The sequence below is a fragment of the Odontesthes bonariensis genome, chromosome 23 (genome assembly GCF_027942865.1).
Source record: "Odontesthes bonariensis isolate fOdoBon6 chromosome 23, fOdoBon6.hap1, whole genome shotgun sequence".
NCBI lineage: Eukaryota > Metazoa > Chordata > Actinopteri > Atheriniformes > Atherinopsidae > Odontesthes > Odontesthes bonariensis.
Window position 1 is genome coordinate 10,680,878 of NC_134528.1, and position 25,474 is coordinate 10,706,351.

Consider the following 25,474-nt stretch of genomic DNA (forward strand, 5'->3'; position numbering starts at 1 on the left):
GTGAAGAGGGGTTTGCAGTGCAAAAACCAGCAGAAAAATCTCATGTTGCAAGAGTGAAGAGCCCAGGAATCACCCAAAGAGCCTGGAAATGCTCCGTCAGGCCGGTGCGTCTGCAGAGGAGCAGAACTGACTCCTCTTAATTCATCCCGTCACTTTTTGAGTCCCTTCAGTTCCCGCTGAGATCTTTACAACAAATTAAAAAGATGAAAATCAGCTTGTATTGAAGAAGACTGCAACCTTTATCTTTCGAAACACAGGCAGAACCCCCGATGTGAGTCTGCTACGGGGGGAGGACAATGTCCTGGGGCCAGTGGTGGATGGTTTTATTAATTGGTGTGATGATTCACTTTTAAACGTAAATGTAACAAAAACCAAGGACATGTGTATAGATTTTAGAAGGAAGTCAAACCCTCCACTTTTAACAGTGATTAAGGGGGAAACCGTGGAGCGAGTGACCAGTTTGAAGTATCTGGGCGTGGTTATAGATGACAAACACTGATGCAGTGTATAAAAAATCTCAGCAGCGAATGCACCTTCCTCCGGATGCTCGAACCGGTTTGGAGTGTGCCTTACAGGTGACAAAAAAAGGTTAGAACACACTGTGAAAGTCGCAAATAAGATTGTCGGAGGGAACTTACCAATTCTCTCAACGACCTTTGGCAGAAGGCTATTCTCCAAAGCCCAGGACATCGTACAGCGTCCTGACCGTCCACTCTATCGTGAGTTTGAGCTCAGGCAGGAGATTCAGAGCACCGAGGACCAAAACAAACAGGATGAAGAACTCATTTGTACCACAAGCCACCAGCTAAACCAGAATTTTAAATAGTTGCCCCTTATGTTTTATGGTCCTATAGTGCTTTTACCCCCCTTTTCAGTGTTGCCCCTGTACATGTGTTATTGTGTTTCAATGTCTGTAAGTTTTATCTGCCTGCACAACAAATTTCCCCCCAGGGGACAATAAAGATGAAGTTGAAGTTGAATGTATCATCATCTCTTAGGCTGAAAGATAGCTACATTTTCAGCCCAGGGATTTACTCTCTGAGCTCATACGTATACTTATCTTCCAAACCTTCCTTCAGCTGTGTATAAATGAAAGCATCACTGGCGTCTGTTGCACTGGAAAAAATGTAAATCTTACCAAGTATATTTTTCTCATTGAGTATCTCATTACACTTGATATAAGACGCAATTTCCTAACAAGTACCATTTCAGCCAGATATAGGGACTTGTTTTAATACAATACATCTTGAATCTTGTTTTGAGTCATATTTCACATGAAACAATCTTTTTTTTTCATTTGAAGATGTTTTTAAGCTAATTTCAAGATCACGTTTAACTCAAAAGTCCTAAATATCACATTTTATTTCAAGAAATCTTGACAAGCCGATTTTCACTCGTTCCATTGGCAGATTGTTTTGCTTATTTCAAGCAAAAACGTCTTGTATTTGTTGTTTTTCTTACTTATTTTTGGAGGGGCATTTTATTCCAATGTGATCAAAGAGATGGCTGATGATGTTATGGAGATCAAAGCAGAACTTTGTCCGGCTGTTTTCACAGGACGGGCTGACTCCTCTCCACTGTGGAGCAAGGAGTGGTCACGAGCAGGTGGTGGAGATGCTGCTGGATAGAGGAGCGCCAATCATGTCAAAGACCAAGGTGCAGCCATGTTTTTACTCTCACACCACCTTCTTCCTCTTCTTCCACAGCAGCAAAGTCCCGCTAACATGGTCTTTCCTTCCAGAACGGTCTGTCTCCTCTTCACATGGCGACACAGGGCGACCACCTCAACTGCGTCCAGCTGCTGCTGCACCACGAGGTGCCGGTGGACGACGTGACCAACGACTACCTGACGGCGCTGCACGTGGCCGCCCACTGTGGACACTACAAGGTGGCAAAGGTCATCGTGGATAAGAAGGCCAATCCCAACGCAAAGGCACTGGTGAGGACAAAGAAGTGGAGGAGAACGTAGGCGGCTGGTAGCAAAGACGGACAGAAATAGATTCTCGAGTTGATTGTCTGGATAAAACAAAGGTTACTCGCTCTGATTAAGCAAAGAAAAAAGCCACCACCACCTCAGATGTGGCTGAGGTGGTGGCTTTCGCTCACAGTAGGATACAATTCAGCTGGATATTCAAGCAGTCTTTATTGTCACCCACTGAAATACGAGTCAAAGATGGCTGGACATGAATAGAGACCCATTCACAAATTTGATGCCCTCTTTTCTTTCCTTCCTTCCTTCCACGATTAACTTCTACTTCCTGCTTTCTTTACAAAAAAAACACTGAAACCAAGGGAGTTAACAGGAGGAGAAAAGGAAGAGAAACGGGACAAAAAACAAAAAAGTGACTTCATATGCTGACACAAGACAAGTATCTCTGTTCTGTAATGAGAAAAGTCTGGGTGTGGTTAGAGCGCTGGGACTTAGCCGGAGAGAATGGGAAGGAAAAAAGGACATGGGGAGGAAAATGAAGTCATAGGACTTAGCCAGAAACCTCAAAGTCAGGAGAGTAAAGGAGGGAGGGAGGGAGTGTGTACAAGTTGGCAAGAGAGAAGTGAGTTGTAGGGAAAAGTATCCATTTCATTTTTTTTATAGCTTACGGGGGATTATTTCCATACGTTTGTCTGGTTTTCAAGCAGAGGGTTTGAGAGAAAGAGTGAAAAGAAGGAGGAGGGTGAAAGAAAAAGTTCCCTCTTTGTACTGTATTTTCCATTTGCTGTTCCACGTTTGTCCTCCGCCAGCTCTGCGGGACCCACAGAGCCACACACAAAGACCTTCTGGATTGTTCTTCTACCTTTAAACGCACTCATTTGGGTCTTTTTGTGTCTTAGAATGGTTTCACTCCCCTGCATATCGCCTGCAAGAAAAACAGAGTCAAAGTGATGGAGCTACTTCTGAAGCATGGGGCGTCCATACAGGCAGTCACAGAGGTAGGTCTGTAAATGTGTATTTAACATGTGTGCATTAAGAAGCACCAACGTATCACCGAGGTTTCATCGTCTTTGTCAGTATTGACATATCTGTGCTACACCCTGTGTAACTGTTCACCACAAATTAGAAAACATTTTATTCTACTACTTTTATCTAGCAGTCAGTTTTGATTCTGCACACCCTTCATGGGTAATAACTGTGTGTTATTGAGTGCTAAAAGTCCCTTTTTAATACATATTTATGTATGAAATGCCAATGTGAACAGAACTGAGTGTGACTGATATTGCTCATCATTTAAAGCATCATTTATTTTCTCCCTTTGAGATTTGTGGAAGTATTTTTTCATTTAATTTCATTTTCATCAGCTCGACCAGTCTTGACAGTAAAATCCTCACTGCATGTTAAAGTATAAGAGGTAATAATCCAATAAAAATCTCATTTAAACTCTTAAATCTACGCACATACAGTAAAAGATTGCACACAGTGTTCTGTAAGCACGGTGTAACAGACCAGAGAGTCATTTTATTTACCAAAGACTCACATGTAACCCAGTTTTTCATATTTTTTTCCATTTTTATTTTGAATATCATGGACAGTTTTAGTCACAAATTAGAGATAAATGTCGAATGTGATGCTGCAGCTAATCTGTCGGTGCAGACAGTGACTCAAAAGAAACTTTACAAGCTGATAAAGAAGGCTGGCTCTGTGCTCTGGAGCTCCTGGAGCTGAATGTGCACAAACTGATGAACATAATGAGCCACACTGCACACCTTCTGTCTGTTCAGTCAGAGGCTTCTTCAGCTTTGCTGAACTCTACACAATACTTACAATGAATAATAAAAAAAAGTTTGTGTTTCACGAACTTCGCAGCTTTTAGAAAACATAGTGGGACTATTTTTATTCAAACCGTTGTGTTTTCTGACAGCAGAAGAGCAATAAACGAGGAACGTTTAGAAAAAACACAAGTTTCTATTCGCTTTTATTGGATTTGTTGTCAAAAAGAAAGAAATCTGTTTCTTTGAATGATAAAAGGGAGTTTGCATCCAGCCGTCCTGGAGAAAAGATGGCTGATTTGTTAGCTTTCCTTTTATTAATCTGCTTTAATTTCTGCAGTCTGGCCTCACGCCGATCCATGTCGCTGCATTTATGGGTCATGAAAACATCGTCCACCAGTTGATCAACTACGGGGCTTCACCAAACACGAGCAATGTGGTGAGTTTGGGAAAAATGGTACCAATGCAACAATGGATGTTATACACTGGGTGCAACTTATTTAAGTATAAAAACAGATAAAAGATACCAGGACTCTGCTGGTGTCACCAGGTAACTCTGGTTTCACATGTCATTAAATCTGATATTTAACAGATGTGAAAACCAATAAAGGAAGTTCCTTAATGGCATATAAAGTGTTGTAGTGTAACATACTTAGATGGAACTGTTGCTTACAGACAGATGAATCAATAATAATAATAATAATACACGCCTCTGCATGGACATCGGGGGCAGAGCCTCTGGACTGGTAGATCGGGGTGGTGGTCCCCATCTTTAAAAAGGGGGACCGGAGGGTGTGTTCCATCTATAGGGGGATCACACTCCTCAGCCTCCCTGGTAAGGTCTTTTCGGGGGTACTGGAGAGGAGGATCCGCCGGATAGTCGAATCTCGGATTCAGGCAGTGCAGTGTGGTTTTCGTCCTGGCCGTGGAACAGTGGACCAGCTCTACACCCTCAGCAGGATCCTGGAGGGTGCATGGGAGTTCGCCCAACCGGTCTTCATGTGTTTTGTGGACTTGGAGAAGGCGTTCAACCGTGTCCCTCGGGGTCTCTTGTGGGGGGTGCTCCGGGAGTATGGAGTGCCGGACCCCTTGATAGGGGCCGTTCGGTCTCCGTATGACTGGTGTCAGAGTTTGGACCGCGTCGCCGGCTGTAAGTCGGACGTGTTACCGGTGAGGGTTGGACTCCGTCAGGGCTGCCCTTTGTCACCGATAACTTTTATGGAAATAATTTTTAGGTGCAGCCAGGGCGTTGAGGGGGTCCGTTTTGGCGACCTCAGAATCGGGTCTCTGCTCTTTGCGGATGATGTGGTTCTGTTGGCGTCGTCGGGCCGTGACCTTCAGCTCTCACTGGAGCGGTTCGCAGCCGAGTGTGAAGCGGCTGGGATGAGAATCAGCACCTCCAAATCCGAGACCATGGGATGCCCTCTCCGGGTTGGGAATGAGATCCTTCCCCAAGTGGAGGAGTTCAAGTATCTCGGGGTCTTGTTCCCGAGTGAGGGACGAATGGAGCGGGAGATTGACAGGCGGATCGGTCTGCAGTGATGCGTCTGCAGTGATGCGGGCTCTGCACCGGCCCGTCGTGGTGAAGAAGGAGCTGAGCCAGAAGGCGAAGCTCTCGATTTACCAGTCAATCTATGTTCCTACCCTCACCTATGGTCACGAGCTGTGGGTAGTGACCGAAAGAACGAGATCGCGAATACAAGCGGCCGAAATGAGTTTCCTCCGCAGGGTGTCTGGGCTCTCCCTTAGAGATAGGGTGAGAAGCTCGGTCATCCGGGAGGGGCTCAGAGTAGAACCGCTGCTCCTCCGCATCCAGAGGAGTCAGATGAGGTGGCTCGGGCCTCTGGTTAGGATGCCTCCTGGTCGCCTAAGAGTTTCTGGGTATGTCCCACTGGGAGGAGGCCCCGGGAAGACCCAGGACACGTTGGAGAGACTTATGTCTCTCGGCTGGCCTGGGAACGCCTCGGGGTCCCCCCAGAAGAGCTGGAGGAAGTGGCCGGGGACGTCTGGGCTTCTCTGCTCAAACCGCTGCCCCCGAGACCCGACCCCCGGAGAAGCTGATGGATGGATGAGGTTTGTTGATGCCACGTGTTTGTGCTGAAAAGAATCTCTCTTTTTGTCATTCTGTGGAGCTACGAGCTCCGTTACCAATTGTTTGGACTTTTGCATTAACGGGGAGAAAGTTTGGAGAAAATGATGAGACCGAGCTGCACAAAGAGGGGAAAGAGTGCGACACAGTTAACTCTTCAACCCCAAGTATTTGTTTGCCCACGCTGTGGCTGTGGCTGTGGCCAGGTTACCATAGAAACAGAATATTATGGTGAATTGGGTGTGGGTTTACTGCGTCTCCTTATCTGTTTACATTTTCAGGAAAGCAGGGGGATTTGGGGGAACATTCAAGTCTCTGAAATACCTGTCAACCCATTTTTCTTTTGTATGTTTGTGTGTTTTTCAGAGGGGGGAGACGGCCCTCCACATGGCAGCGAGGGCCGGACAGTCGGATGTGGTCCGGTATCTGATTCAGAACGGAGCACAAGTTGATGCCACGGCCAAGGTAGCGCGTTACTGTCAGACGTCACTGTGTGTGAGCGAACTAACTTCTGTCTGTGTGTGTTTGTATGTCTGCCGCATGTTGCCGTTTCTTCACACGTCTAATTACAGTGCAGAACCACTCCTCTCGTTAAGAAAGTTCACATTCCTTTTTACACGGTACCGTCTCACTTTGCTCTGATTGGTCACCTGATCAGTAAAGTACACTCAAGTGTGAGCCAGTTGCTCGTTATGTGCTTGAGGTGTGCTAAACTAGCCACTTAGCATAAATCAGAGAAAAGTGTTACTACTTTTCTGGTCCAGATTACACACAAGGTGATTCAGACAGATCAAGAACAGCTTCCTCTAATCTGGACTTTAATCTTTGTCATTTTGCTGATCTTTCACTTCCTTTTCAACACACTGAAGGAAAAAGGGCAACCCAGAAATCATAATATGGATACTTTAAAGTTCCCTGAATGACTTTTGTGCCTGTTTCTACCGGATGTGAGTGGCATGTTTTTGTTTTTTTTATCAATTCAACAATTGGTAATGTGTTTCCGACTCTACTCTCTTTACTATTACATGAATTATGCTAGTAGTAGGGCTGAGCAATCTTACAGATATTGCGATATATATATCGATATTTTCAGCCGCGAGTATCGATACATTAAGTGTGTTCTGACACTCTGCTCGCTACGGTGGCCCTGAAGTGCAAATCACAACTTCAGTGACGAGCTAAAAAAGCCGAATAAGAATCAGAACAGGCCACTTTCTGCATTGTAACACAGCACTTTATTTACTTTACAAAGGCTTTTAAACTACAGTTTGCGCTGTTTCAATAAATTTAACTAATTTTCTCACCACATCTTTGACTCATTTTGTACAACATTTGGAAGCTGTAGACTCTCTCTGTCCAGTCACAGCCATATATTGTGTGATTGATGCTTTCAATTTTTAGTTAAATTAATTAAATCCAAGTGAATGGAACACTCACAAGATGTCACCAAAATCACACTGTCCCTTTAAAATCTTTCAGAAAATGATGGAAGTGTATCGTATCAAATCGCATTGAATCGAATCGTATCGAATCGAATCACATTGAATCGTATTGAATCGAATCGAATCGTATCGTATCGAATCAAATCGAATCGTATGGAATTGAATCCATCGAATCATATTGAATCAAATCGAATTGTATTGAATCGTATTGAATTGAATCGTATCGAATCGAATTGAATTGAATCGTATCGAATCAAATCTTATTGAATTGAATCAAATCGTATTGAATTGTATCAAATCGTATTGAATCGAATCGTATTGAATTGTATCAAATCGTATTGAATCAAATTGAATAATCATATTGAATCGAATCGTATTGAATTGTATCAAATCGTATTGAATCGAATCAAATTGAATCGAATCTCATTTAATCAAATCGTAGTGAATCGTATCGCATTGATTCGAATTGTATCGAATCGCATTGAATCGTTCGCTGAATATCGTGAGATTAGTGTATCACTACAGCCTTGGCTAGTAGTTCACTTAGCAAGTAAAACATGAGTAAATTTCTTACAACTTAAAAGTTATTTGGAAACAGGAGACATGCACCCTGGACGGGGGAAAAGCCAAAGAAGATTAATCTCTTTGAATCTCTTTGAAGCCTTTGGCGTTCTATGGCAAAACATGCAGAAAAGCTTTTCATATTTATTTTAAGTTTATGGTTCTTTTATGTTTCTATCTGTGTTTCTGCAATCAAAGCCATGTGCACATTGTCAGAGATGTTTCATTCAAACATGGTAAATTTATCTCCTTTTTTATAAAAAAAAACATCAGTCTGTGGACAGTGAGAGAGCCTCTGTCTGACTCATTTAAAGTCAAAGACCGACAACGCTGTTCGACTCTTAATGAGAGTATGTCAGCAGAAGGGAAACCTAAAATAGAGAAAAGACTTAAAGATTTGGAAATAATGTTAGTTTATCTATTAAAATAAATTCTTGACCGAGAAATTATTCACTAGAAAAAGCATGTGCAGCATAGCAAACTGGCCAAAATTACATCAAAAGATGTCTATACTGTATAAGAATGCTTTAAAGTTAGGCCGATTAAAATCACTGGACATTTTATTATAGTTATAGTTTCGTCATAGATAATCAGATCTTAGTCATCATGCTTTAATGTGGCAGCATAAAAGATCAGAATAATTTACACGTTCCGACACCTTTTTCGTCATCTTCCCCTCTTGCATTGGTTTGCAGCCTGCTGGAAATATGTGATTAATGGGCGGACTGATGCCAACTCCATCTCTTTTACAGAAAATCTGGGTTAAATTGGCAAGTTCAGAACCAGCGCTGTAGTACCGCTTAGCAAGATCTCCCTTATTAGAGTTTGTTAAGCCAGATCATTGAAGGAGACGCTGGATAAGTTGAACCTACTTCGTGGTACAGGCCCCAGGTGAACGTATTGGTTTTTGCTTTGCTTTGTGCATCAGGATGACCAGACTCCGTTGCATATCTCCAGCCGTCTCGGTAAGCAAGACATTGTGCAGCAGCTGCTGGCCAGAGGAGCGTGCCCAGACGCCACGACCAACTCTGGATACACACCTTTACACCTGGCTGCCAGGGAGGGCCACAGAGATGTAGCTACAGCTCTGCTGGACCATGGAGCCAGTCTGGACATCACTACAAAGGTAAGCAACAAGCGTGCGCTCACGTTAGGATGTGTGTTAACAGAGGACAGATTGCACACAAATAGATATGCTTGTGTGAATAAACTGTTCCAAAGACCTTAATAAGGCCTGATAAACAGTGTTGTTTTTGTGCTACTTGAGTGCATTTTGGCAACTTTGCTACTGGTAACTCATTGTCCTCCCTTGAATAAGAATAGTTTGTGCAGTTTGAACACCGCAGGGATGTTTCTGCAGCGTTCGCTGCAGTCAGATGACGGGGAATACCAGCTCCAGCTGCTCGCCTGCAGAGGAAGAGTTGGGCCGTAGCGTTTGGGTAAAATTAGTCTGAAAACAGAGTGTTGCTGGAGGAGCTGTTTGTTCTAGTTTGCCTCCGTTTTCTTGGAGCGTTACTCATTTTAAAGCATCAGTTAAAACTGTATTGGTTCATTTTATGGCCAAAGATTTCAACACTTTGAGAAAAGTCCCCTCGACTTAGATATCAAATTTCAGCGTGTGAGCGCTGCTTGTTGCTTTGTTTGCAGCCTTTTTGAGAAACTATGATTCATATTTGCGTATTTGTTTGCATTTGCTGCTGAGGATGTTTTTGTTGGTCAGTAAAACTCAACGACCTCTTACAGAGACTCCAAAAATTTGCTTTAGAGAACATTCAAAAGTCTCCCGTTATTCACAAAAGTTTTCAATATTTCTTCTTAGCATGAAGGTGGTTAAGAAATGTTTCTGAAATTGCAAACAGGCTGCTTTGTGGAGCCCTGATTTCTGGGGAATACTGTTTAAACGTCGGATACCACACTTCTGCACATAACAGTTTTTAACTGTGTTAACAGTTCTAAGAAGCTCTGAAACTAGAAACTACTGTTTCCTTTCACGTCTCTGAACAGCCTGTTGCAGATCTCCATCCCTGCAATTTATGTGAAAGACTAACGAGGCACAAATATGTCCGAACAGTAGAGTCAAATGTAGTCAAGATTGTTTTATGTTGAGCAGTTGAGGCTTAATTTTCCATCCACCTCCGCCTACGTAAACAGGGATTCACATTGTTTAACCAGGAGGCCACTTTGAATCCCATAACGAGTAGTGTCCTCATGCTAAACACACAGTCCTGGAGCTAAACTGGCTGTGTGTCCCCTCATAGCTAAAGAATCTGATGCAACACACATCCAGACTCTCCACCCTGAGCATATGTGTTTTTATCAATTTCTGTTCCCCGTGTTGTTATGAAATGCTGTAACCCAGCGAATGGCTCACTTCAAAAATGAAGCCCACGTGGTTTAAGAGAAACGATGAGCAACTAGAGAGGGACCGAGATGTGCGCACGTTGGGGCATGCGCTGGACGCTGGAGCTGCAGCTCTGCCCACACGCACGATACCTTCTGCGTACGTACGAGCACATAATAACCCCAATGCGGAGGGGTTTTTGAAAATTTCTAGGGGGCGCCACTCAGCCATGTTGCTCCGCCCACACACGATACCCTTTACATACTTTCGGGGTCGTCAGGGTGGACGTGTGTGCCAAGTTTCATGACTTTGCGATGATGATAAGGCTTTCAAATCACAAACGCCATCACATGATTTTCACCGCCTGGCCACGCACTTTGAGGTTTGAAAAAGTTTCTCTATGATTTTTTCCCCCTATGTCTTAAGAGTAACCTGGCCAAGTTTGAAGCCTGTAGCATTAAATCTGTAGGACGAGTTCGATCATATGCAAGGCGTGGAATCGGTCAAAAATGGCACCAAAATGCACCTTCCATCCAAAATGGCCGCCTTCCTGTGGACGTGGGACCATGGCGGCAGGAGACTTTTTTTTGTGCGTCTGGGCATGATGAATGAGTGTACCGAATTTCATCGTCCCACGCGAAACTAACCCCAATGCGGGGACCATTTTTAAGCATTGTAGGGGGCGCTACAGAGTCAATGAGCGACTCCCAAAAATATAAAGTTTATTTTCTTTCATGCCGTCGACTGGCAGGTGGTGCTCGCAAAATTTCAAGAGTTTTCGAGCACTTTTTGCAAAGAATAAGAAGACGGCGGAAGAATAATCCTTACAGATACAATAGGGTCCTTGCAGTTTTACTGCTCGGTCCCTAACAATCCTACTAAAACCTGTGTTATTGTGTGCCTCTCCAGAAGGGCTTCACTCCTCTGCACGTTGCAGCAAAATACGGGAAGATGGAGGTGGCCAACCTGCTGCTGCAGAAGAACGCTCCACCCGATGCCGCTGGGAAGGTGATGCATGTTTTAAGCACTGCTGATGGAGGAATCGCAGTTCAAGCGAACTAAATTTAGCCCACACGTGCACAGAATCACTCATCGCCTCTGCTCGTGCCGCGCTCGTCCGCCTGTCACCGTCTAACAGCTGCTCATGTTTGTGTGCTCAGAGCGGACTAACTCCACTGCATGTGGCAGCGCACTACGATAACCAGAAGGTGGCGCTGCTCCTGCTCAACCAGGGAGCTTCACAACACGCCGCCGCCAAGGTAAGAGTCGGTCAAAGTGAGCGTTTGAATCAAATGTTTCCCGATGCACCCGTCCGCGTGGCTCGGGGTGAGAGGTGACCCAGTTTCAGTTGACTGCGCTCCAAAGGTTCAATACCTCCTCCACTCTAACACCGCCTATCCAGAAAGATCTGCCCCTGAAATCAGCTGAAACCAACGTTTACTCCCTGATGGAATATCGAATAAATCCAGCAGTGGATTTTAGTTAATGCCTCTAAATGGGAAGTTTTTAAGCTTTCTAAACGTTCCCATTTGTCGTTCTTTACAAACTATAAGAAAAATAAGCACCGGTGGACGAACTTCTGCACCTTAGAGATGAAGCGTATCAACATCAAAGCCCAGATTCAGACAGACGTAACAAACACAAGAAAATAATCCTGTCAGATTTTAAGGTGCTGATGCAATCAGGTGTAAGGTTTATTTCGGATTAATGACACGTTATCAGCTTTATGATACCGAGGGAGCAGCTGCAGCCCCCCAGCTTAGTGAAACTCATCTGCATATCCACCGTCTTTCACATTTAATGAGGAAAAAAATGCATCCAAGCCAGTTCAGCCTAACAAGAGATTTCCTACTCATGAAAAAGAGCAGAATTTGTATCTTGATGAATAAAGATGAGTTGTGGGGGGGGGTTGATCGATGTTTCGAGAAGGAGTTTAAGCAGATACTTTAAAATCCTTTGCTTTTATCTCTAAGTGCTTTACAAACAGCTGTTTGTGTAACCGGGACAAAAAGAGAGTTTGGCTCAAAGATTCTACTAAAATCCAGCTAAAATGGAAAAAAGTTAGTTTAAGAAAATAACTTCACAGGAATGTGAAAATGGAAACAGATGGATATAGATGCAGGAATATCAATTAAGCAAAGAAAGAAATTAAATGCATTAAGAGATGAACTGAATGGCAACATTCACACAAGCTTAAATGAATGCAGCAGAAAATAAAGGCTGTTTTTCTCATTCTATACAATTACTACTGCATGAAGTCATTTTTAACCTGATTTTATTTGCCTTTATCATCATATAAACTTATTTATGTTGCCATTCATATATGTTCGTGTTTATTTTGGACGAAGGCAGTTCCGGTCCTCCAGAGGTTAGCTGGACACGGAGTATTTTATGTATTGATACCATAGTTTTTGTATGTTTTAAACACGTTGTGATGTGTTATTTTAAGGTGGATTTTGTTGTGTTTACACGGAGCCAAAGTTGTTGCTCCACCCTTGTTTCCAGTGCATATACTGCGAAATATTACAGTTACTAAACTAACTCTCCTGATCCTTCAACCCAATTTACAGAAAGAAAGCAAAAAGATGGGCTTCCATACGAGTCAAAGTTTTGCATTGAAGTAGGGCCAGGCGATAAAACGATAACGATAGCTATCGAGGAATAACTGATAACTGATTTGACATGAATCGTGGCTGATTGGTGGTCCGTCCTTTGAACCAGAAGGAAAACACCGCCAGACAAACAGAAACAAACGAACATGTCACAAACGTGAGAGCTGTGCACTTTATATAACATTTTTATCTACTAATTTATCACCGTTTTGTTCTGTGTTTTCACTAATTGTAACGTCTGACTTTTCAATAAAGTTTGCTTTAAAAAAAATATAAAACATTTGATTAAAAAAAAAACACGATACTTTATCGGGAAACGAAATATCGATATATATCGAAGTATCGATAAAATTGCTCAATTGCAGCAGCAGCAAAAGACCACAGAGTCTGCTTTATCCAGCGCCGTATCACACAAAGTCTAATTACAAATCCAGCTTATTGTTTTGCTAAAGACATGCTGCCAATAAGCACAGCGGAAAATAAGGGGTTCAAGTGGATGCTACAAGTTATGGACCCGATATATATCGATATCGACTGAAATAAAAATAAATATCGTGATGTGACTTTTTCCCATATGGCCCAGCCCTACATTGAAGTAATTAATCTTGTAAACTGTGAACAGGACACAAAGTAAGGGTCCTACACTTTCACTGTTCTTCCAGTAAAAAATTATGTGTCAGTATCACGCTGTGCAACAAACATGTTGTCGTTTGTTGTCCTTCAGAAATTTAAACTGAGAATTAGTTTGACTTGAACTTGTCTGTATGTTTGCAGAACGGCTACACCCCACTCCACATTGCAGCCAAGAAGAATCAGATGGAGATAACCACCACGTTGCTGGAGTACGGCGCCTCCACCAGCGCCGTGACGCGGCAGGGAATCACCCCTCTGCACCTGGCGGCGCAGGAAGGCAACATGGACATCGTGACGCTGCTGCTGGCTCGAGACGCCCCAGTTAACATGGGCAACAAGGTGTGAAAAACTGCCTTTGCTGCTGATATTTCTCTCTAATGGTGCATGGCCAGACATGATACTCCAAGTCATATTTACCCTGTGTGTGTGTGTCCACTGTAAACATGTATTCAAGAGCCAGAGCCGTCATTTTGCTAAATGAAATGATAGTGTTCTTACTCCAGACACTACCCACGAGAGAACCTGCCATTTTGCTTTGAGCAGCTATATTTAACTCCCTCTGACCTGTATTATCCTGTTTGTGTGTTTAAATGTCTCTCTGTGTATGTCTTTATCCTCAGTCTGGTCTGACTCCGCTCCACCTGGCTGCCCAGGAGGATAAAGTCAACGTCGCTGAGGTTTTAGTCAACCAGGACGCTATCATAGACCCTGAGACCAAGGTAATCACAGTGTCCTAAACTGATGAAATCATTCACCAACCAAAATTGGCTGGAATTATACTTTATACTGAATATCTTTGCATGATCCACCCCTCATTTCTTTGTATTTTTCTTCCAAGCAGCCAGACTTTCTTGCCATCTTTTAAAGTGGTCTCGAGCAATAGTTCTCCAGACTTTCTGAGGGATTTTCTTTGGACATTTGGCTGCTTTTTGTACTCATTTTCAGTCCAGTCCTTGAACCTGAGCTCTCAAACTGAGGAGCCGCCATCATAGAGGGGAGGGGGCACATAGATAACATCCGTAAAATTTTAATATTACTTCCTGGCTCGGCTTTATTTCACCTAAATTTAGCATGGACCCTGTTTCATAAGTTGCTCTCTGTGTCTTTTATGACTAATAAAACTGCACCAGAGATGCATAAAGTAAAAAACGTACCCATCTCCTGTGGGTTAACTGTACTTTTTGTTGATATTTTCTTTAATGCTCGCCTTGTGCGTGTGAACGCACACACGAGTTGTCGCCACAACGTATGCGGGTAGCAGCGGAGACCGTTTTCACGCTGATGTTTTAACTAGGGCTGGGCAACGATTAAAATGTTTAATCTAATTAATCGCATGATTTCCCTGATTAATCACGATTAATCGCATTTGTACGCAAAATCCAAAAATCAATCCAAAAGTAGTGTATAGCTTTTAGCATTTAGCTTTATTTTAAATGTGCTGCCATATGAATGAAAGTGCCATAACATTTGTTGTGCAAACACACTTTTAACATCAGCATCTTTCTGTAGTTTTTATGTAGAAGCCTCGCTCCACTGTCTGTTTCCTTGAATGACTTGCTGCTATCAGTTGTGTGTTTTGCCTTTAAGTGATATTTTAGACTGGAACTACTACGCTGAGAAGACAATTCAACTTGGCAGTGTTTACAGATGACTTTGGTTCTGTCGACTCCGCTGTCTGGAAGAACTTTAAAATGAAAATGGCCGAGTAAAAGTTCCGTACCCTTCTCCATGTTTGGTGGATCCGCCGATTACTTTCTTTTCCGGTTCCACAGCAGACAGCAACAGACTTTTACAAAATAAAAGCCTGTGAGCAACAGACTTTTACAATAATAAAAGCCTGTGAGCAACAGACTTTTACAATAATAAAATAAATAATAAAACAGGGGTGGTCCGTGGCATGTACAGAGGCTATAGTCCTCGCTGCAGCTGGCCCCGATTCAAGTCCCACATCAGACAACCCTGTGCTGCATGTCGTTCCCCCTCTCTCTGCCCCCTGCTTCCTGTCTCTCTGAACTTTCCATTAAAGGCACAAAAGCCCCCCCAAAAAAGTTTAAATAAATAAAATCTGCGTTAATGCACGATAAAATAGTTAATGAGTTAACGTGATAATAACGAGTCAACTCGCCCAGCCCTAGTTTTAATGCCTTCTTGTTGAGATTTAAATGAGCAACCCGACAAACATCCTCTCAGGCCTTCAGAGCTATTCTCACCTGATTATCCTTCTGTGTCGTCGTCCCTTAAATGATGTATTACCAGTAAAAGGAAGATTTGCTTTGTCATCAGCTGGGCTACACACCTCTCCATGTGGCCTGTCACTATGGCAACGTGAAGATGGTCAACTTCCTGCTGAAAAACCAGGCGAAGGTCAACGCTAAGACAAAGGTACCCGTCGAACGCAGAGTCACGGTTTATATTTGTGTTGTTGCGTGTTCACACCTGGTGTCCTGTCTGCAGAACGGTTACACGCCTCTCCATCAGGCTGCTCAGCAGGGACACACGCACATCATCAGCATACTGCTGCACCACGGAGCGGCGCCCAACGAGCTCACTGCCGTGAGTACACCCGGAAAAAACATCCATTTGTCCAAGCTATCCATCTCCAGAAGGATGCAACAGATGTCACGTCACTCTGACTTGTAGAAATAATTCCCGATCCTTATCAGACCACTTGCTCGCCTTCTTTGATATCTTCTTATTTTCCTAGAATGGGAACAGCGCTCTGTCCATCGCCAGGAGGCTCGGCTATATTTCTGTGGTCGATACGCTCAAGGTGGTCACAGAGGAGACTCTGACTACTCAGGTCAGTGTTTGATCTGGAAGCATTTAAAGAAACAGCAGAATTTGGTTTCCTTCCCTTAAATCCTTCCCTTTTGAGATAAGAAACACGCCACAGTAAATATCCAGAAGATAGATAGATAGATAGATAGATAGATAGATAGATAGATAGATAGATAGATAGATAGATAGATAGATAGATAGATAGATAGATAGATAGATAGATAGATAGATAGATAGATAGATAGATAAATACTTTATTCATCCCAATTTGGGAAATGATTGTGTTGCAACAGCATACAGTATAAAATATATGTAAACAATTAAAGGAAAAACAAGCAAATAGAAAAGAATAAACATCAGAGAAATAAACATTAGCTATATACAAATCTACAGTATGAAGAGTAGGGTAAATAATAATAATAATAATAGTAATAATAATAAACATCAGTAAACTAAATAAAAACAGATTTGTACATTTAACACAATAAAGGTAAAAATAAATTTAACTGAGCAGACTGAACCAGTAAGAAATACAGGGTATATGGATAATTTACATTATGTTGTACTATGATGATATTTGTGCAAATGTTATTAGTGCAAAATGAGCTGTTGTGCAAATTGTCATTGTTATTGTTTTTAGGAGAGACTTCAGCGGCGTCTGTTTACATCTGTTTCCAAAAATGGGAATTACAAAACACAGATTATTTAAGCCTCGTGTCTTTCCATCCACACTCACTCCTAGGATCAATTTTGAGTCTCTACAACTCTGGCATTTCTGGTTCCTTCCAAAGCCACAAATGTGACGCCATTTGTCTCAATTTATTGTTGGTTTGAATGATTTTATTTAATCTACACAGCAGTGTCCCAACATATGTGGAAATAATTTGGTAAAAAGTGTCTCTGACCATAAGATGAAAGATGAAAACACACACAGATGTGTCAGCGTCAGCAGCTTAAGAAGATCGTGTCTCTGTTCAACAGACTGTGATCGAGAAGCACAGGATGAATGTCCCAGAGACCATGAACGAGGTGCTGGACATGTCCGACGAAGACGGTAAGCCTTCGCCTACTTAAACCCGACTCTAAAAACAGATCTCCACATGTGAGCTGACCTCAGCCACTAAATCCTGAAGAGTCACTAGATTTGGTCTCCTTGTTTCTAAATTTCGTCAACATGTTTTTTTTTTTACTTTCCATCCATCGTTTGATGCTTTTCTTATGGTCATGAATATGATTTCATCTATAATTTTTCTCAGTCACATGTTCTGCTATTGAAAATGTCCAGTAATCATTTTAATTTTCTTTGCATGACATCATTTTGTTGTAAATTTAATTTCTCTATTTTTTTCCTAGTTATTTTTCCCCCATTTCTAACTTTCTCCTCCATCCAATCACAGTCCTAAAAGCCAATGTCCCCGAAATGATCACGGAGGACTATTTTTCTGATGTGGAAGAAGGTATTTTTTCATCTCTCTTCATTATTTTCTTTGAACTCATCCTGCATGCCACTGCTTTGAGCTCTCGTTTCTCCTTTGTCCTCTTTTTTTTTTTTTACCCTATTCCAGCGTTGTCAACATATTTATGTGAACTTTAATAGAAATTAGGAAGGTGGAATTCAGCTCTACTGTAGTGAAGTGTTATATAATCCTACATAATCAGTTAATGTATCAGCGGCTTTAAAATGGAGTTGTTATCTTTTCTGGATGATTTTTCCATGTTTTTTAACACGTAGCACGGCTGCTTTTCACCTTCGTCTCTCTCATTCTGGGTTTTCGTAAAAAAACTCCGGTGCCTCCGTGCGTTGAAATGCGAGCGAATATGCCTTTCAGCTGGTTGCCATGCCAACTGTCTGCTCATGGCGTTGTGTACCAGATTTCTTTTGACGGCGCTGAGTCGACGGCACATTCACTTGATCCTTTGTCTTCGGGGGATTGTCGGTGACGCTCCCATTGTGGTGTCACACACTGGAGCCAAAGCAAACGCTGAAACAGCTGCTGTGGTGTGTGTTGAGCGCATGAGTGTGCGTTTATTTTGTGCACGTCTTTTTTTCTCCTGCGAGCCTGAAAAAAGCAGCTGAACTTGACCTGTTGACCAACTGTACCAAATGACACACAAAAGAAGTCCGAAACAGCAAAAAAAAATCAAACAAGTGGCTCAATGAATGAATAAATTCCCCAAAAATTGAAGAATTCTTTTACACAACAAATAATCTGTAATTCTTTGCAACTTTCCCCTCATTTTATTCCCATTTTACAATATATTTCTTTATTAAATCATTGTATTTTATTCTAAGTCATGTATTTATTTCTGTATTACTGTATTTTTGCAGTTTCTCCCCCTATTTATTTCCTCAAAAATATTCATTTCTGGGTGTGTCTGTCTGCAGCTTCACCTCATTATGCAAAAAAAAAGATAATTTGATTGAAATAAATGCATTTTGGATGAAAATGTTTTGCAGAAATTCATAAAATTAGGAAAGAAATTATGGAAAATTGCAGAAAATACACAAGTTATAATATAAACATGTAACCGAGTTAATAAATCACATGGGTATCAACACAAAATTAGATTAATAAAGCCAAATTGTTCATTTATTTCCCAGTTTATGCAATAATTATTACCTAAATGAGTTTTTGGAAGCATTTACTGGTAGAAGAACTTATTTATTGAGCCATTTTTGTTTTTATTTCATTTGGATTTTTGTCAGTTTCAGACCTCCGTACCGGGTCAGGGAATGTTGTTTCTTTAGTTAGTCTTATTTTCACTCGGCTCATTCTGCCCTGTGGAGGTTTAGCTGCATCCATGTTGAAGAATGGCCGTCTTTCATTGTCAGGACGTCACATGCTTCGTGCTGTCTGCACTTTTTATTGCTCCAAATGTCAGCAGGCCACAGAAATCCACTTTTCCCCCAACACAGTTCAAACTTTGCTGCAGTGTTGGGGGGGGAAGCATGAGATTACCAGGTGTGACAATGTTTCGTTCAGTTTCTGAGAAATGTAATGAAATATAAAGCGCAGGTCTGTCTCATCAGTTGTGTAGCTCTACAACAGATAAAAAAAAGCAGTAATAGTGGAATGAATAAAGACCTACCTACCTGCAGACGCTCATGAAGTTGCATCTATTGTAATAAAATAAATGGTTCTGCCTGTTTGTGTTTAAACAGAAATGGACGTTGGAAATATCTGCATCAGCTACTCCTGTAAGTGGAGAAGAAAGGTCTGGCTGTAACTAACTCCAGTAACCAGTGTGAAGTGTTAGCGACTAAACCGATTAGACTAAACTCTACGCATGTTTATTTCACATAGAACCTGTGCTCGAGTTGTTGTTGTTGTTTAACTTCTGATCTAAAAATACATCGAGTGTAACTGCAGTCGCACGAATACACACTCGCATGCCAGCAGAGTAACAGCAGTGATTAACGTCTCCAGTAACACGGCACAGTCCGCGAGCTAAATCAAGACCGGCCGCAAGACCGGCCGCAGGACCTGCGCCGGTCCTCGTAAACTGTGTCAAACATGGATCTGTTCCAAAACTAATCAATAAAGTCTGTCATCGTGGCTTTGAAGTCTGAATCACAAGGTAGCTAAAGCTAAAAGGACGGTCCGCTGTCAGGCATCGCTGTGGTTCCAGCTTATATGTGATGTTTTCTACCCGTAATCTTCCGGCTCCAGTGTTGTTTTTGCTGCTTGTTGTCACGTCCTGCCCTTTGCACTTGTGTCCATCTTTGGCATTTTACATTCTACAGTAAATATAGCACTTTGCCATTTAAAGAGGGCGATGTTGCTCATTTGCCAAATGGGAACTGATCAATGTAGAGGCCGAGGGCAAAGTGTCACACTCATGATATGCAACCAAAGGGTCGATACGCTATTACCCGAAGGCGGAGCTAATGTCCGGCAACGATACACAGCAGCTTTCTGATTTATCTACTGATTTATTTATCTATCTTATGACAGAAACGTAGCAGCCTGAAGCTGACAGTGGGGCAGTGGATGGAAGAGGTGGAAAACACTGTTGAATAGCTGATCTGACGAAACACTCTTATTGGCTTCTCACTCATGAAGGTTTCAGCTCACTTACAGTAACAAGCGTGTGGAGAAACGTCATCTTTCACTCTGCCTGGGTTCACTTTCTGACCTTCTGTGTGTGTTAGACGGAGAGGAGAGGCTGCAGCACGACCAGAAATGAAACCAAGACACAGATGCACAAATTTTCTCCATTAATTTGACTCAAATGCAGTGAAAAAACACTTGGAAACACTTGGTCAAAGCTGCTTTATGATTATTTGAAGACACCGACTTTTTGTCCATCCGTGGCTACACATGCAACATGCCGTCGGGAACCTGATCTTCTTGCAATGTGAAGCATTTTAAAGCATTCTAACCACAGTTGGCACAATCGGTGCCAACAACAATCAGAACAAAAATCCCAAAACGGAGCAAACTCACTTGTAAAGCCTTCTGAAAATCCACTCGTCGATATTTCCCGACAAAAGTCTGTTTTTCATCTGCAAAGGTCTCAAAAAATTCCACCCATAGCTCTAACAGGCTGATAGCCGAGGAGAGTTTTTAGACATATCTTCAGAAAAACCTGCAGAAAATGCAAATTCTTTGAGTTGGAACTCAGTTCCAGGAGCAATTGATGTGATTTTGGCTGTTGGGGGGGGGGGGGGGATGTGACTCAGTGGGGTCACATGGAACTGAAAGGATCAGATAATTGGCTAAATTACAATAAGACTGAGTTATTAAGTGCATGTAGACACCTTAATCTGACAAGAAATTGGATCGAATCGAGTTACTCGCGATCGGATTAAGACCCCGAGATAACTCGGTTGAAAGACTTGGCATGCTCGAGATCTTTTCCCGGGATCGGGAACCGGAAGTCGAAGGAGACGATATTCCTGTTGTTGTCGCCGTCAGAAAGAAACAAACAACTCGATGGAGAATGCTCCGTTGGGCATCGAGTTTGTGCAACAAGCAGCTCATCACAGACCAAATGTAGAGCCTTCATCTCGCTCTGCGTTCTCCATCTTTCTCCAACGCCTGAGTTTGTTGTTGTTGTTGTTGTTGGTGGTGAAGAGGTCAACAGGAAGTGGCTCTATTAGCAACAGCTGGAATGGGTACAGCGCCACCTATCATACCGGGGTATGACACGCTTTGTGCCTCTGATCCGATTCATTCACCGCCATATATCCAAGGAGAATTACCCTTACTCAACTCATTCTTATTGTAATTTAGCCAATAATCCGATCCTTTCAGTGCCATGTAACCCCACTTATTGTTAGCTTTTAAAAGATGCCAAATTCCAACATGTAGTCCACATGGAGGATAGCTCAGTTTACTTTGGGTATACTGCAGATTGGGAAGGGAAGCCCCTGCATCGTGTGCTCACCTCTCCAATAATGGGACTGCTGTTCCTTGCTGCCAAGATGCTCATCCAGACATGATTTTGACACGTGCAGTTAGGTCAGATTAATGGAAAGAACTGAAAGCATAGACAAACACTATGTCTCCTGTATGCTGTATGCACATGGGAGGTAAAGGATGGAGGTAAGAGGGTGGAGAGATGGATGCGTTTAGAGGACCTGCAGTTGGATTGCATGGCAGAGGACAAGAAGAGACAGAAACAGGTGACCAGCTAACTGGAGCTAAACTATAAAACAAGATATTATCAGCAAAGAATTTGCACTATTTAGATCCAGAAGCTTAAGAATGCAGCCCGGCAGGTAGCGCAAGAGGACATTAAAGAGGCAGACAGCATGACGCGTGAACAAACTGGTGCACAAGTCGCTAAATAGAAAGTTACAGAGCTGGAAGTTTGAGGATTAGAGGAGATGCAGTGGATAAATCATGCAGATGAAGGAAAGCGTTTCGATATTAGGCAACTTTCTGACTCGCACACCCAATTACTATTTCTGTCCTGCAGTGAGCTGTAGGTGTCTGCTCTGAAGCTCACACACAGGCGCTAACACACACACACACACACACACACAGGCTGTGGATAATCCTGGAGCGGGGTGGGTAGGCGGGAGAAAGACGATCTGTTTGTGTGAGCTCTGAAAAGAGAGACAGACAGCTAATGCAGGCTGAGAGCTGAAGGGAGGTTACGAGTCGAGGAAAAGTTAGTTTGTGGGGAAATCCTCCCAACTGGACCTGTGGCTGAATGAAGTGCTTTAAAGCAGGAGGTGAGTTTCGGCTCGCTGAGAGAGAGGTGGGGGGGGGGGGGGGGGGTTGTTGGAGCTGAGAATGGCTTGGAATGTGGCCAGATGGGGTCTGCGAAGTGTCTGCGGAGAAAGTTTTTGGAGGGGGAGGGGAGCTGTGGCAGCGGGGGGCGAAGGGGCACAGAGAGGTGGAGGTGGGGGCGTCCGTCTTTGTTGGAATTCCTTCCTTTTCTTTCTCCTCGCTCCTGCGCCTGCATGCACTTGCTCTCCTCCCCTTCCCTCTTTCAACCCTGCGGTCGCCGGTTTATCACTGGGCTCAGATCCACTGTACCTCTGAGGGGAATAACACGCTGCTGACAGTCTTCCTGCTCCGCCTGTGACGTATGTTTTAACTCATAAACCACTTTTCACTGTCCGAGGGATGCGTTGGGAAAATATTAATCCGCTGAAAACTTTTGTCTTGTTGCTCTGTCGTTGAATCTGCTTAAATTCTAGCTTCATTTCGACTAAAGAAAGCAGTTTTAGAGCTCTATAAAGCACTTTGCTGCTTTATTAAGAGAGCATATTAATTGTTTCATAGATCTGCTACTTTTAAATAGTTAAATGGTTTAATGAGTTTAAATCTAAATATTGATGATAATTATTAACTCAGAATTGGTGAAAAGAGGCAGAGGATAACTATTTAGTCAAGTTAATATCTCCTAATAACAGTAACAGTTACTGACAGCAGAACCATGTGCTGCTTCCAAGCTTCAAAAAGCTTTTAGTGACAATTTGACTTTTATTAGACCAAAGCTGAACTGTAAAACGGCCTCTGGGCAGAGGCTGCATTGATCCAAACTAAGAGAGGTGGTGTTTCTGCATGAATGACACACTCACACACACAGAAAAACAAAGAGAATATATCCCACTCATGCGTAAAAGATGCATGTTAACAATCTTTAAATGAGGCAGGATACGTGTCAAAGGAACGCAGACCCTGGAGATTTGCTCGGTTATTCTCTTTAAAACTCTGAGGACTTAGTTTGGATCTTTTTACCAGTGATTGAGGAGAGAAACAGATGGAAACGCATCACTTCCTGGAGCCTTCACCTATTCGACTGTGTGTGTGTCTGCATCCACCAGGTGATGATGCGATGACGGGGGACACAGACAAGTATCTGGCCCCCCAGGACCTGCGGGAGCTGGGGGACGACTCGCTCCCTCAGGAAGGCTACATGGGCTTCAGCGTCGGTGCTCGATCGCAGAGGTAAGGCTCGCGGTAGCATTCCCCACCCTTACTGTTTCTGACTCACATGTGATGTTTTTACGTTGGTCGTTGTAGCAAACTACAGATTCAGGCACTTAAACAAATGTCTGCAGGAGAAATGGAAGGAAATGTTCAAATTCATCAAAAAGCAAAACATTCAGGATGAAGTAAGGAGAACTCCAGACTCAAAGGAGGCTTCTTACTTTTGGGCTCATGGCGTGGCGTGCTCATACTGTATCCAGGCTTCCAACGCAGTTTTCAAGAGTATAGAAAAGAACAGGATTACACTGGAAAAAATGCCCCTCCAAAAATAAATAAGAAAAACAACAAATATGAAACGTTTTTGCTTGAAATAAGCAAAAAAATCTGCCAATGGAACTGGTGAAAATAGGCTTGTCAAGATTTCTTGAAATAAAATGTGATATTTGGGACATTTGAGATCAAAGTGATAATGAAATTAGCTTAAAAACCTCTTCAAATAAAAAAAAAAGCTTGTTTCATATGAAATCTGACTGAAAACAATTTGTTTTCAAGACTTTTTCATTTAACAAGATATTCCAGATGTATTGTCTTCAAACAAGTCCCTATATCTGGCTGAAATAGTACTTGTTAGGCAGTTGTGTCTTATATTAAGTGTAATGAGATATTTTGACTAGAAATGAGACAAATATACTTGGTAAGACTTTGATTGTTTTCCAGTGTATTTACAAGTGTTCTCCAGGTCTGGATACATGTGAACAGAGTAAAGAAAAACCTTATTTTCTCTAAAAGACAAAAATAGCTCTGTATTTCAGCCTTTGTTGCTCGGCTTTTGAGAGTACACACTTTGAGTTTCTTGCTCCTAAAAGGATTTATTCGACATCCTTACATTTGTACTTTGATGCCAAAATGGCCTCAGATAATCAACTGAGCAATGCTGGAGTTTGAGTCTGGAAAACGTCTCGGGGACCCTGTGCACGTAAAACACAGGAGCTGGAGGCGGGAGTCTGTGAAGGGGCCGGTCTCTGCAGGCATCCAGCAGTGTGGAAGATGAGGGATTCCCAGAAAAGCTGCAACAGTTAGAGAACAGAAAAGATTAACCATACCTGAGCCAACGCTTTTGTGTTTGATCGATGTACTCATCACATCACTTTTGTTGTTCCAGTGACACGGGTCACATGTTTGTTGCAACAGTAATCTGTGGGAATATATCAGAGAAGCACGTCTTTGTGGAGAGAGTTTTACTGAACTGGATTGTTTTTCGCTCACGTTGTAAAAACGCTTTAAATCAGTCAAATCACAAGAATGTCACCTCACATGTGCAGTCATTTTTACACTGAAGTTGTGTAGAAAGCAGCGATTGGAGTTGTTGTTTAAAGGATTAAAAGCTCGTGTTTTGTGTCGTTGTGGCTGTCGGATCACAGATCAGTTGTTTTTGACGCTCCTTTGCTTCTATTGTACTGAAATGTTTAGTGATGGTATGAGTCAGGTCTCTGAATGTGTTTGGGATTCTTCAGAAACATCAGCGAACCTGCTGATGTCCTGTTAGTTGCTCAGTGGACGGATAACTGCACACAGAGCGGGTAAAGAGTCACTCAGGACACATTTTGTTGTGAACACACAGTTTTCGAGTCGAACACTTGTGATTGGATCGCCCGAGCACATGATAATACCAGAAGTGAACAGGGTCTACCTTTAAAGGGGAAGTTTTTTTTGTTTTCTTTAAACCTGGACCTTATTTCTGGCATAAAACACGTTACCAATAACAGTTGGGTGAAAGTTACTGGAGATCAGCGTATATCCATATAACGGGAGAGAACAGGGCAGGGACAATACAGCCTCTAAATAAGGCATTATCTGTCTTTATTTCACCAATACTTTAAGACCAATGAATGAATGACCGCGTACTATTGCACTGTTAGCTCAGA

At 42.5% G+C, this 25,474-nt stretch overlaps 1 protein-coding gene across 3 annotated transcripts in view; it reads left to right on the forward strand.

Annotated features, from left to right (window-relative positions):
* The window catches only part of ank3b (ankyrin 3b), a 182,985-nt gene that overhangs the window by 100,475 nt on the left and 57,036 nt on the right, over positions 1–25,474 (forward strand). For 2 of the 3 annotated variants that reach the window (XM_075458091.1, XM_075458090.1), the window contains exons 10-26: positions 1,558–1,656; positions 1,742–1,939; positions 2,830–2,928; positions 4,043–4,141; positions 6,158–6,256; positions 8,723–8,920; positions 11,045–11,143; positions 11,296–11,394; positions 13,522–13,719; positions 14,001–14,099; positions 15,664–15,762; positions 15,835–15,933; positions 16,085–16,180; positions 17,140–17,212; positions 17,556–17,615; positions 19,322–19,357; positions 23,444–23,567. In XM_075458091.1, coding sequence (XP_075314206.1) covers positions 1,558–1,656; positions 1,742–1,939; positions 2,830–2,928; positions 4,043–4,141; positions 6,158–6,256; positions 8,723–8,920; positions 11,045–11,143; positions 11,296–11,394; positions 13,522–13,719; positions 14,001–14,099; positions 15,664–15,762; positions 15,835–15,933; positions 16,085–16,180; positions 17,140–17,212; positions 17,556–17,615; positions 19,322–19,357; positions 23,444–23,567 — 1,874 coding nt within the window. Of the gene's footprint in view, positions 1–1,557; positions 1,657–1,741; positions 1,940–2,829; positions 2,929–4,042; positions 4,142–6,157; positions 6,257–8,722; positions 8,921–11,044; positions 11,144–11,295; positions 11,395–13,521; positions 13,720–14,000; positions 14,100–15,663; positions 15,763–15,834; positions 15,934–16,084; positions 16,181–17,139; positions 17,213–17,555; positions 17,616–19,321; positions 19,358–21,626; positions 22,343–23,443; positions 23,568–25,474 lie in introns of those variants that run through there. The other variant, XM_075458092.1, reaches the window with a different exon arrangement.